The 9,736-nt window shown below is 49.8% G+C and overlaps 2 protein-coding genes and 1 long non-coding RNA gene across 5 annotated transcripts; 1 reads left to right on the forward strand and 2 right to left on the reverse strand.

Moving 5' to 3' along the window:
• Nucleotides 1-125: 125 nt before the first annotated feature.
• Nucleotides 126-3,141, reverse strand: Timm10b (translocase of inner mitochondrial membrane 10B). 2 transcript variants are annotated; one of them, XM_048427654.3, is made up of 3 exons: nt 2,997-3,141; nt 2,785-2,880; nt 126-2,609 (listed from the first exon to the last, which is right to left on the reverse strand). In XM_048427654.3, the coding sequence occupies exons 1-3, from the start codon at nt 3,033-3,035 to the stop codon at nt 2,436-2,438; spliced, it is 309 nt and encodes a 102-aa protein (XP_048283611.1). In that variant the 5' UTR covers nt 3,036-3,141; the 3' UTR covers nt 126-2,435. The 2 variants fall into 2 exon arrangements, with proteins under 2 accessions (XP_048283611.1, XP_048283613.1); XM_048427656.3 differs by lacking the exon at nt 2,785-2,880 and having other exon boundaries at nt 2,997-3,117.
• Nucleotides 3,142-3,178: 37 nt separating this feature from the next.
• On the forward strand, nt 3,179-7,828 carry Arfip2 (ARF interacting protein 2). Of its 2 annotated transcripts, none has more exons than XM_048427652.3 (8): nt 3,179-3,335; nt 4,108-4,248; nt 4,445-4,541; nt 5,111-5,229; nt 5,377-5,598; nt 6,140-6,297; nt 6,445-6,619; nt 7,060-7,828. In XM_048427652.3, exons 2-8 carry the CDS (start codon nt 4,150-4,152, stop codon nt 7,213-7,215), a joined length of 1,026 nt encoding a protein of 341 aa, XP_048283609.1. In that variant the 5' UTR covers nt 3,179-3,335; nt 4,108-4,149; the 3' UTR covers nt 7,216-7,828. The 2 variants fall into 2 exon arrangements, with proteins under 2 accessions (XP_048283609.1, XP_085548973.1); XM_085692847.2 differs by having other exon boundaries at nt 3,228-3,440.
• Nucleotides 7,829-9,174: 1,346 nt separating this feature from the next.
• LOC125395906 (uncharacterized) lies at nt 9,175-9,690 on the reverse strand. The gene is made up of 2 exons (XR_007230679.3): nt 9,406-9,690; nt 9,175-9,317 (listed from the first exon to the last, which is right to left on the reverse strand). It is a non-coding gene; the product is annotated as an uncharacterized LOC125395906 (long non-coding RNA).
• Between the last annotated feature and the right edge of the window lie 46 nt (nt 9,691-9,736).

Consider the following 9,736-nt stretch of genomic DNA (forward strand, 5'->3'; position numbering starts at 1 on the left):
TCTTAAAACAAAACAAAACAAAACAAAAAAACCAAAGTTCAGGTAGTTCAAAGAGTGAGTGGGCTTCCTGATCTTTTCCTAGCAATTACCAACCATGTGATATGGCAAGAAAGGACACAAAGACAACTCACAGGATGTGTTTATTGAAAGGATACATACAATGCTGATGTAGAAGAGCTCTCCAACAGCAACACAATATCCTGGGTTTCTACCTTCCTGTCTTTGGGAATTAAGACGTTCACAAGCTGCTTTTACTTACATTTATACTGTCAAGGAGTGAATTTTATCCAGTAGACATGAGGTCATTCTACAGGGAAGCACCTCATCAGCAATTTTTATCTTCCTAAAGAATTATCTAGCAACCAGTTGTAGTCAATGTCTATAATCCCAGTACCTGGGAGGCTGAGACAGGAGGATCGTAAGTTTAAGGCCAATGGACCCTATGGCAAAATCACCTAAAATGAAAAACAAACAAAAAAAACCACAGTGACACACTAGAATCTGTTTTCAAAGAACTGTGTATAAAACAGAGCTCTCATACATTCTGGGTTCTTCTTTACCTGTTAGATGGAAATAATACGTCCTAGGTTTGCAATAAAAGGAATCAGAAAAATTTATACAACATACTCAACAGACATGATTTTGAGAAGCAGCCCATTGTAGTCACTGTCCCAGCTGCACTTCATTGGTCTGGATACACAGCACAGACGGCCTTCAAACTCATGTCTCCATCTGTTAAGCACTGGGCTTACAGCCATGCATAATAAGGCCTAGAGAAAAAGCTGCATTTTAACATAGAATTGACTAAGTATTTCAGTTTTTGGCTGGCCAGCACTTGGGAGGTTGAGGCAGGAGGATCAGGAGTTCAAGGTCATGTTTAATTATCATGATTTCCAGGTTTTGAGACCTCATCTCAAAAATAAAAAGCATATTTCTGACCACTAGGTGGGGGAAAAATTTACTTTGTGAATGGTTGATTTTTGGCTGGGAATTTAAATTTTAATCCCTCTGTAAAACGTGAAAGCTGGCCACCTGTTGCCATACTTGAAGGGATGGGATGGGATTAAGGAAAGCAGTGAAGAGGCAATGGGTAGTTTAAGCTGTTGGTTTCTACCTGACATGCACAGCCCTTGAGTGTAAGCCCCACTAAAACAATAACAAATACAGACCCCATACTGTTGTTTGCCCTTCATCCTCTCATTATCCTTGAAGCCCACATGGTGGTATTTGCCACAACCTCCTTCCTTTCCCATCCCCATACTAGGGATGATGTCATGGAAAAGGCAGGGCCAGGGAAGGAGGTATCCTCCTGTACAGATGTGAACCCCATGACGCCTCAAAGGGAGGGGGCAGTAATGAAACTAGAAAAGCTGGCATCAGTTACAATGAGAAGTACGTAGAGTGGAAGGTAGAGAGCTGGAATGGGGAGATTCTGGGCAAGCAGTGAAACACTAAGGGTCGCACAGATTATATCTAACCACCCCCTCTACCAGCATCTACCTCTCCTTTAGGTTTCTCTTCTTGAAATCTGACTAATGCAATCCTCTTGACTTGCCCTGAAGACGAAAAGAAAGTCCATCTTTGTCTAAAGTATTTACTGCTGATTTCACAAAGATAGGAAATATTAAGATGGTAAACTGGGGAAATGACTGAAATTCTAGACAATTTCCTTAAATCTTAAAGGCTTGTCTTTGTTCTGCTTTCACTGATCTCTTAAGAATTGATGGCTAATGCCTACTGTAGTACTATTTTCTTCCTCCTTTTGTTGTTTTTTTAAAAATATTTATTTATTATGTATACAAGAGTCTGTCTACATGTATGCCTGCAGGTCAGAAGAGGGCACCAGACCTCATTACAGATGGTTGTGAGCCACCATGTGGTTGCTGGGAATTGAACTCAGGATCTTTGGAAGAGCAGGCAATGCTCTTAACTATCTCTCCAGCCTCTCCTTTTGTTGTTTTATACTGCCTTCTTCCCCTAGATCCAGTACAATTTTTTTTGTATGACAGTTCATATAAAACTAGTTATTAGACAATATATATTCAGACAGTTAAGTTAGACTCAAAGCACAGCCACTGAGAACTCTCCGTTTGGAATCAATTTCCTGTTGCAATTACCAACCTTAAAACTACCTACGCTTCTCCTGGGAATTTGGAAATGCTTAGTTTGTCCTTCTACATAACTAGGCAATTTCTCAATTGCCAGGGCTGAGGGCGGTAGATAGACACTAAATGACAGAATACAGGTCAGTACCAATAAATGGACAAAAAAGTTCCTGCCCAGAAAATAAACCAGAGTAAAAACTCGGTTTATTGACTCCAAGAAAAGGAGCAATAGTGTCCAGCTTTCAGGCTCAATCTCTGTACAAATTTCGTCAAGACCAAGGTTCACAGAGGCGCCCATCCAAGCACCTTCTCTCCCGGGCCAGGGGATGGCTAGCTGCCTGTTGCCGAGTCTCTGGGCTGCTCTGCAGGACCTGACACGGCCGAGGCTGCCTCGTAGTCCGCGATGCGGCGCTGGACAAGGGCGGGCATGAGTTGCACATAAGCGGCCATGAGGCGGTGGTTAGAATGGATGAGCTTCCCGGCACAGCTGTGCAGACAGGCCTCCTGGAAGGAAGACGGATGTAAGTAGAGACCAAAACGGGTCGTGTCAAGCCTGCCTCCTTCCCTCCGGGTCCCCAGCCTATGGGTGATGTTGTGGAAGAGCGAGGTTCAAACGGAGAGGAAGGGAGTGTGTGTCACGTCTATTATTGTCAACTCTGGGGCCCCTCTAAGTCCCCACCTCCTCAGCGTCCAGAGCTCGGTGGTGCAGGCTGGGCACACAGCGCTGGAAGCACAGTTCGGTCATCCGATTGTAGACCAACAGGAAGTCTCGCAACTGAGAGAAAAGCGGATGAAGACTTCACCACTCCCGAGCTTCCCAAGGTGCGCAGGGCAGCCTGTACCCCAGGAAACAAACCTCATGCCTAGCCCCGAGAATAACTTAGCTCTTACGTTTCTTAGCTGCTGCTGCTGCTGCTGCTGCTGCTCCATCACGGCTCAGGGCGCGTGGCACACGTGACTTCCGCCCTGGGGGCGCGGAGCCGCCCCGGAAGTAGATTCTCGCTAGTAGCCAAGAGTTGGGAGGTGTGGCCCCAGTATCGCCCTGCCCACGACTACTAACGTCACCTCCGCCCTTTTTCTCTGCGACGTGGCCGGCTTCTTCTGCCCAGAGACCACGTCACTTCCGCCGAATCTCTGACCTGCTGCTAAGATCGCGACGAGAACTGGAACCAGAGGTCCCCGCGCGCGGTCCGGGCCTCGCGCCCTGAGGGGAAGAGTGGCCCGGCCCAGGTGAGAAGGACATACTTGTACGAAGGGAAGTTGAACGCACGAACCTGTGCTGAGGGCAAAATGTCCTGAGCCCTTGGCAAAGATGAGGACACACCTGATGCCCAGGTGTGTGGGGGGGGGGTGGCGGGGACCTCTCACATCTGAGAGGCATAAACTGACTTTGGAAGGGACTGCCTGTGTCCTGGGAAAGAGAGGCTTTTACCTGACACCAGGAACACACCAACTGCTTCAACTAAGGCCTGGTGGGGAGGGCCTGAGGGAGGTAGGTGCAGGAGGTGGAGAAAGGAGAGCCGTTTGAAGGAAGAGGGGAAGGAACACCAATGGATGGGGAAGCCCAGGGATCGCAGAGCGTGCTTGAGTGACAAGTGAACTTCTGAGCCTAGGAAAGGGTTTTGCCTCTTGGTAAACATACCTATGCATGGTAAGTTCCCAGAGAGCACGTTCTCTTTGGTCCTCCCTGCTGCAATACCATTGCCTCGGTTTCTCACACGTAGTAGGCACTTGCTAAACGTTTGAGTGATTGGATGCATGCATGGTTACTAAAGGTGAGGTTGTGGGTTGTGAGAAGACACCGAACCCCGAGGCTTTGGTATGCATGCATCTCTAGAAATAATGTACTTGGAAGAAAAGAAATACACATACTCAAGGAAAGAAGTGGTGGCTGATGCCCAGGGACACTCAAGCCATAGGACAACCTCTGAGAACACAGGAAAGGCCTCCTTGTTCTGGAGTTCTGGCCATTTTCCAAGATTGTCTGTGTTGGGCTTTACAGCGTGCTGGGGTGAAGACCTTGACTCCAGTCCCTTCCCTAGCCATGACGGACGGGATCCTAGGGAAGGCTGCCACAATGGAGATCCCTATCCATGGAAATGGTGAAGCTGGGCAGCTTCCTGAAGACGATGGGCTGGAGCAGGTGCTTCTGTTTGAGTCTTCTAACTGTTTCAATTCAGCAAACTCCTAAATGTTTCTCTTTCGCCATCCCAATAGCCTTCATTTAGCTAACCCACTTTATACTTTACAAATCTTCGTGATGATTCTATACAGACTTTACTGTGTACTGTCTCCATCCCCAAAATGTTTCAGCCACTCCCATCTTCTCTGACCTATAGGACCTCCAGCAGGTGATGGTGTCTGGACCCAACCTCAATGAAACTAGCATTGTGTCTGGTGGCTATGGGGGCTCTGGTGATGGACTCATCCCCACAGGTATGAATGATAAAAGACAGGAAGCTTGAGTGGGAGGGAGAGTAGGACTGTTGGGAGGCACATAGGACACACAGGAAAGCTTGAATCATGTATTGGAGAATTGACAAGTGCTAGTCCAATCCCAGACCAGCTCTCAAAGTTGGTCATCTGATTCCCACTTGCCACTTAGTCTCATTTGTCTTTCCTTCTCTGGTGCCACTACAGGAGCTCTGGAACTTAAGGCCAATTTGTAAGCTGCTCAGAGTTTTCTTTTAGACTTATACTAACTAGACTTCTATTTGAAAATACAAACCAAATTTCGTTTTCAATTCCACTCATTATATTTGCTTCTGTCTCCTCTTCCCTGTCTACCAGCAACACTCCTACTCTATCCCAAGAATGCCAGATACACATTGAGTTGAGTTGGTTGTCGGGGTATGAGTCCTTCTCCCTGTGAGCAGAAGAGTGCAGGTGTTTAGACTTTCCTCCTTCAGAGAGGTCACTTTGTGTGCTGGAGGAAAGGAAGTGAGATCACAGGAGTATCTGGTTGTGTGTGAGAGGAGCTGTTGTCAGAGAACTTGGTTCTTTAGGGTCTGGCCGTCATCCATCTCACAGCACCTCACCTTCTGGCCCTGGTGATGAGGTGGCCCGGGGCATCGCCGGAGAGAAGTTTGACATCGTCAAGAAATGGGGCATCAACACATATAAGGTAAGATTCAGGTGCCTCTTTCAGAAACTCTCCATGGGTACCTTTTCCTTGTCCCTGGATCTTACTACAGAATGGGGGTGCTGGAGTAGTTACTTGTTGGCGTTGGGGTGTTTAGATTTCTGACCTCCCCCCCCACTTTCCAATCAGTGCACAAAGCAGCTGTTATCAGAGAGATTTGGCCGAGGCTCCCGGACTGTGGACCTGGAGCTAGAGCTGCAGATTGAGTTGCTGCGTGAGACGAAGCGCAAGTATGAAAGTGTCCTGCAGCTGGGCCGGGCACTGACAGCACACCTCTACAGCCTGTTGCAGACCCAGCATGCACTAGGTGATGCCTTTGCTGACCTCAGCCAGAAGTCCCCAGAGCTTCAGGTGCCTCAGCCAAAACAAAGAGGGTGGGGGTCCTGGGCCCTGGCTCTTCCAGGCAGGCATTCCTCAGCCTCCCTCCCTCCCTCCCTCCTGCAGCCCCCAGGGAGAATCCCTCTGGGGTGTGCCCAGTCCTGCCCCCAGCATCACTCACCTATGGAGGCAGCCTAAGGGTTTGTACAGAGGTCCAAAAGTTGGAGGGGTTGTGGGAGAGGGCGCACTGGTGCCTCACAAGTAACCCTTCTCCATATCATCAAGAATGTCTTTGGTGCTTGGCCTAATCGGAGTCCCTCCCCTGCCTGCTGCACTAGCTTTCCCTGTTCCTGTCTTGTAAACTTACCTAAAAACTCTGCCTCTACATTCCTACCCCAGGCATCCCCAGGGTGACCCTACTAACTTTGTGGCTAAGAGAGCCTTGCTAGAAGCAGTCTGGTTGTTTTAGTTTTGATGGCTGTTTCTTCTTTGGGACGGAGGGAAATGAAGGGTTCTACGGCTCCGATCAGGTAAGGGCTGTTACTCAAGGCCTGTGCCTCCCTTCTGCCCTTAGGAGGAATTTGGCTATAATGCAGAGACGCAAAAGCTGCTGTGCAAGAATGGGGAGACGCTGCTAGGGGCTGTGAACTTCTTTGTTTCTAGCATCAACACACTGGTCACCAAGACCATGGAAGACACACTCATGACTGTCAAACAGTATGAGGCTGCCAGGTGTGGGCACTGACAGGGCTCAAGGTTTGGGAAGTTGGCTGGCATGGGTGAGAATCTGAACATTTAGGGGCATACAAATTCAGGAAGGAAAGGAGTTACGTGTGTGGGTGAAGAGGTGGAGACCGGCCTTTATCACCCCCTCCCCAGGCTGGAATATGATGCCTACCGGACAGACTTAGAGGAGCTCAGCCTAGGCCCCCGGGATGCAGGGACACGTGGTCGACTTGAGAGTGCCCAGGCCACTTTCCAGACCCATCGGGACAAATATGAGAAGCTGCGGGGAGATGTGGCCATCAAGCTCAAGTTCCTGGAAGAAAACAAGGTGCTGCCCTACTCCCTTGGTCCTAAATCACCTTCCCATCTGACAGTAGTACCCTTCCCTTTGGACCCTCCTGATTGTTGAGTGGGGTGATGCAGCCTGGCTAGGAGTGGGTTCCCCTGTCCCTTGATACCTGAGCCCTTTCAGGTCACCTTCCTGATAGCTGGCCTTTTGTTGTTGTTGAGGATCTGGCTACTAGTCTTAGGAACACACCTGAAAAAAATTGCCCTTTAGCTGGGGTGCCAGAACCCTAGACCCAACAAATCGAGACAGGTTTCTTCCTTCGTATTACCCCTTCTTCTCTTTTGACTTCTTGGAAAGTCCCCACTCCCAAAGTGCTGTCAGAGCAGAGTCCATATGCCCTGGTCAGTGCCTGGGCTTAGGCGCAGCCCCTCAAGAAGGGTGCCTGAGTCCAGCCTTAGCTGACCCTGCTGGGCCCCCAGATCAAGGTGATGCACAAACAGCTGCTGCTCTTCCACAATGCGGTGTCCGCCTACTTTGCTGGGAACCAGAAACAACTGGAGCAGACCCTGCAGCAGTTCAACATCAAGCTGCGGCCTCCAGGAGCTGAGAAGCCTTCCTGGCTAGAGGAGCAGTGAGCGACTCCCAGCCCAACTTGGCTAACAAGAAGGACACTGGGCGGGGCAGCCCCAGGGTGCAGGAGATTGGACGCGGGATGTCCTCTGTCACTTACTTTCTGGCTTGGGCTCCCCTTTGCTGGATGGGGTCTGACACCAGTTTTGCCCGTCCTGCTGTGGTCTGAAGAGGGCCTGTAGGCCCAGAAGCTGCTGCCCTGTCCTTTATCTTCCCAGCCACTGGGCTTCATTCCCAGATCTTTCCTTTCACTCCACAGCCAAAGGCTATGACAAAACACTCCCAGGTCAATGGCATCACTCCTCAGGCCTATCCCTAGCTCTTGGGATGTGCCCCCCCCCACCAAAGACAGGACCTCAAAAGGCTCTGTCAGCCAATGGCAGCTCTTGTTGGGCTCCCCTGGGCCAATAGTGTTGCCTCCAGTACCCTTTGTCCCTCCTCAATATGTGTCCATTGCAGAGAAGGGAACTGGGACCAAAGGGGTGGGAAAAATGGGGAGCCCCATTAATGGCCCTGCATCTGAATGGGCCCTCCCCTCATCTACCCACCCAGATGAATTGTGCTTAGAGCCCAGGAAGACTGGGTTCTAGCACTAGGAATAAACCTTTCATAAAAGCAGGCCCAGTGAGGTCAATTTGTGGGGGACTAGCAGAGGGTGGATTGGTAAGAAATGCCCAGTAGTCATGCATTCAATTCTTAGAAATTCAGAAGAGCTGTGGCCAAGTTTCAGAAGCTGCTGAAGGCCTGATCCCCCTCGGTCCTAGTTAGAGCCAAAGCTCTTTTTCCTCTTCCCCCTTAGCACCAAGACAGCTATGGGTTTGAAGAGCACGGGGTCCAGAGCGGTTGGGCTGGCTAACCATTATGCGTTAAATCATACAGCTGATGTTTACTGAGTGCTTTTATTTGCCAGGCACTGCGTTAGACCCTGGGGAAACATCAGTGAATAAAACCCGGTCCCTGCTCACAGGGCTTAAGGCCAAGTGGGGGATAGAGACAAGTAACCAGGCAACTACAATACAATGAGAAGTGCTAGGATACGGGATGCAGTGGGAGCACCTGATAAGGGGCATCTAGCTTAGACCCGGGTAGGGATGGTGAGGCCAGTTTAAAAACAGACCTGAAAAGTAGCTAATAGACCAAACAGAAGGGCCAATGTACTTGAATTCAGTCTGGAATGAAAAATTAAGTGAGTGTGACAAGAGGTAGAACTTCTGGGGAACTAAGAAACCTCTCAGAGATATAAAAGCCTTGGGTTGAGAAAATAGTCTTTCTGGGTTACTGGGTAGCCTAGTGGCCCTCGCCTGACTAGCATGAACCGAGCCTGAGCTCGATTACAAGCAGTGAACAGCTGCTTGCAGAGGTAAAGGCAGTTTCATCATTCCTGCTGCAACCTGCACCGCTCCCGTTGAAGTCAAACCTGAACTTTATGTGGAAAGTCACAAGAACACTGCAGCAACACTTTAGTCAGGGCTCAGGTGCCACCCATTGTCAGCCCCAAAGACAACTGCAGACTTTCAGCATTCCCTCACCTCTGGAGGATGGAGAAAGGAGCCAGCCCAGTCAGCAGGTTCTCATAGAACAGGGTGCACTCCAGTCTGGAAGAGTCACTGATACTGCAACCCCGAGTCAGACTTCCTGGGTTTTGGTTAGCCTGTATGTAGGCGGCTGTCTGCCTTGATTATTGAGGTGCTGGTTCATATTAGCCCCTACGTCGTGGGCCAATGGAGATTTTTCGTTGTAAGGGCACTGTGTCTCCAAATAGTTGAAGACGGAACCTGAAAACAGGGCCCAAACCTGGTTCCACCATTTTCTAGCCGATTAGGATTAACGCCAGGGGAACGAGCGCTCCTCTCTTTCCGTTGTAAAGCACCTAATAAAAGCAGCTACCTATTACGGTTATGCGTATTAAATGAGATAATGTATGTAAAGTGATTAGGTCTGTCTGGCACGTAATAAACACTCAGTCCCTGTTAATGTACAGTTTTTATTGTAGTCTACCAAGGCCGTTTTTTTTCATAATGCAATGATTTTGAGAATTGCTCTGGGTCTTTGGTGAGTCGTGGAACGGTCTAAACCAAATTTCCTCACGAGGGGGCTCCTGAGGCACCTAGAACCGAATGAAACCTCCCAGTTAGCCCGCAAACCCTTCTCCCAGAGTTCTAGACCGAGGTACAGGTGGTCCCCCTCCCTCTTACCCAGCGGAAACCAAACTAGCAGATTTCACAGGAGCCCCCAGGAAAGCCGGAGAAGGTGCTATCAAAAGCAGCTGGGACGGGGTCTCGGAGGCTGAATTCAGCTGGTTCTAGCTGCTTTTCCTTGACGGCACCAAGTGCCACTCCCTGAACCCATCTACATGCCCTGAGGCCTCGGAAGCCGGAGGCAGCGGGCGAGGATCCCGGATCTTAGGTCTTAGATCCGGGATCAGCTCGCCAGCTTCTAGTGGCACCGCGGAGGTAGTGCCGTGAGCCGCCCGGCGGAGGGGATGATGGGCGTGGTCTGTGAGATGGGGGCGTGGCTGGGGCGGGC

The sequence above is a fragment of the Myodes glareolus genome, chromosome 7, assembly GCF_982192425.1.
Source record: "Myodes glareolus chromosome 7, mMyoGla1.1, whole genome shotgun sequence".
NCBI lineage: Eukaryota > Metazoa > Chordata > Mammalia > Rodentia > Cricetidae > Myodes > Myodes glareolus.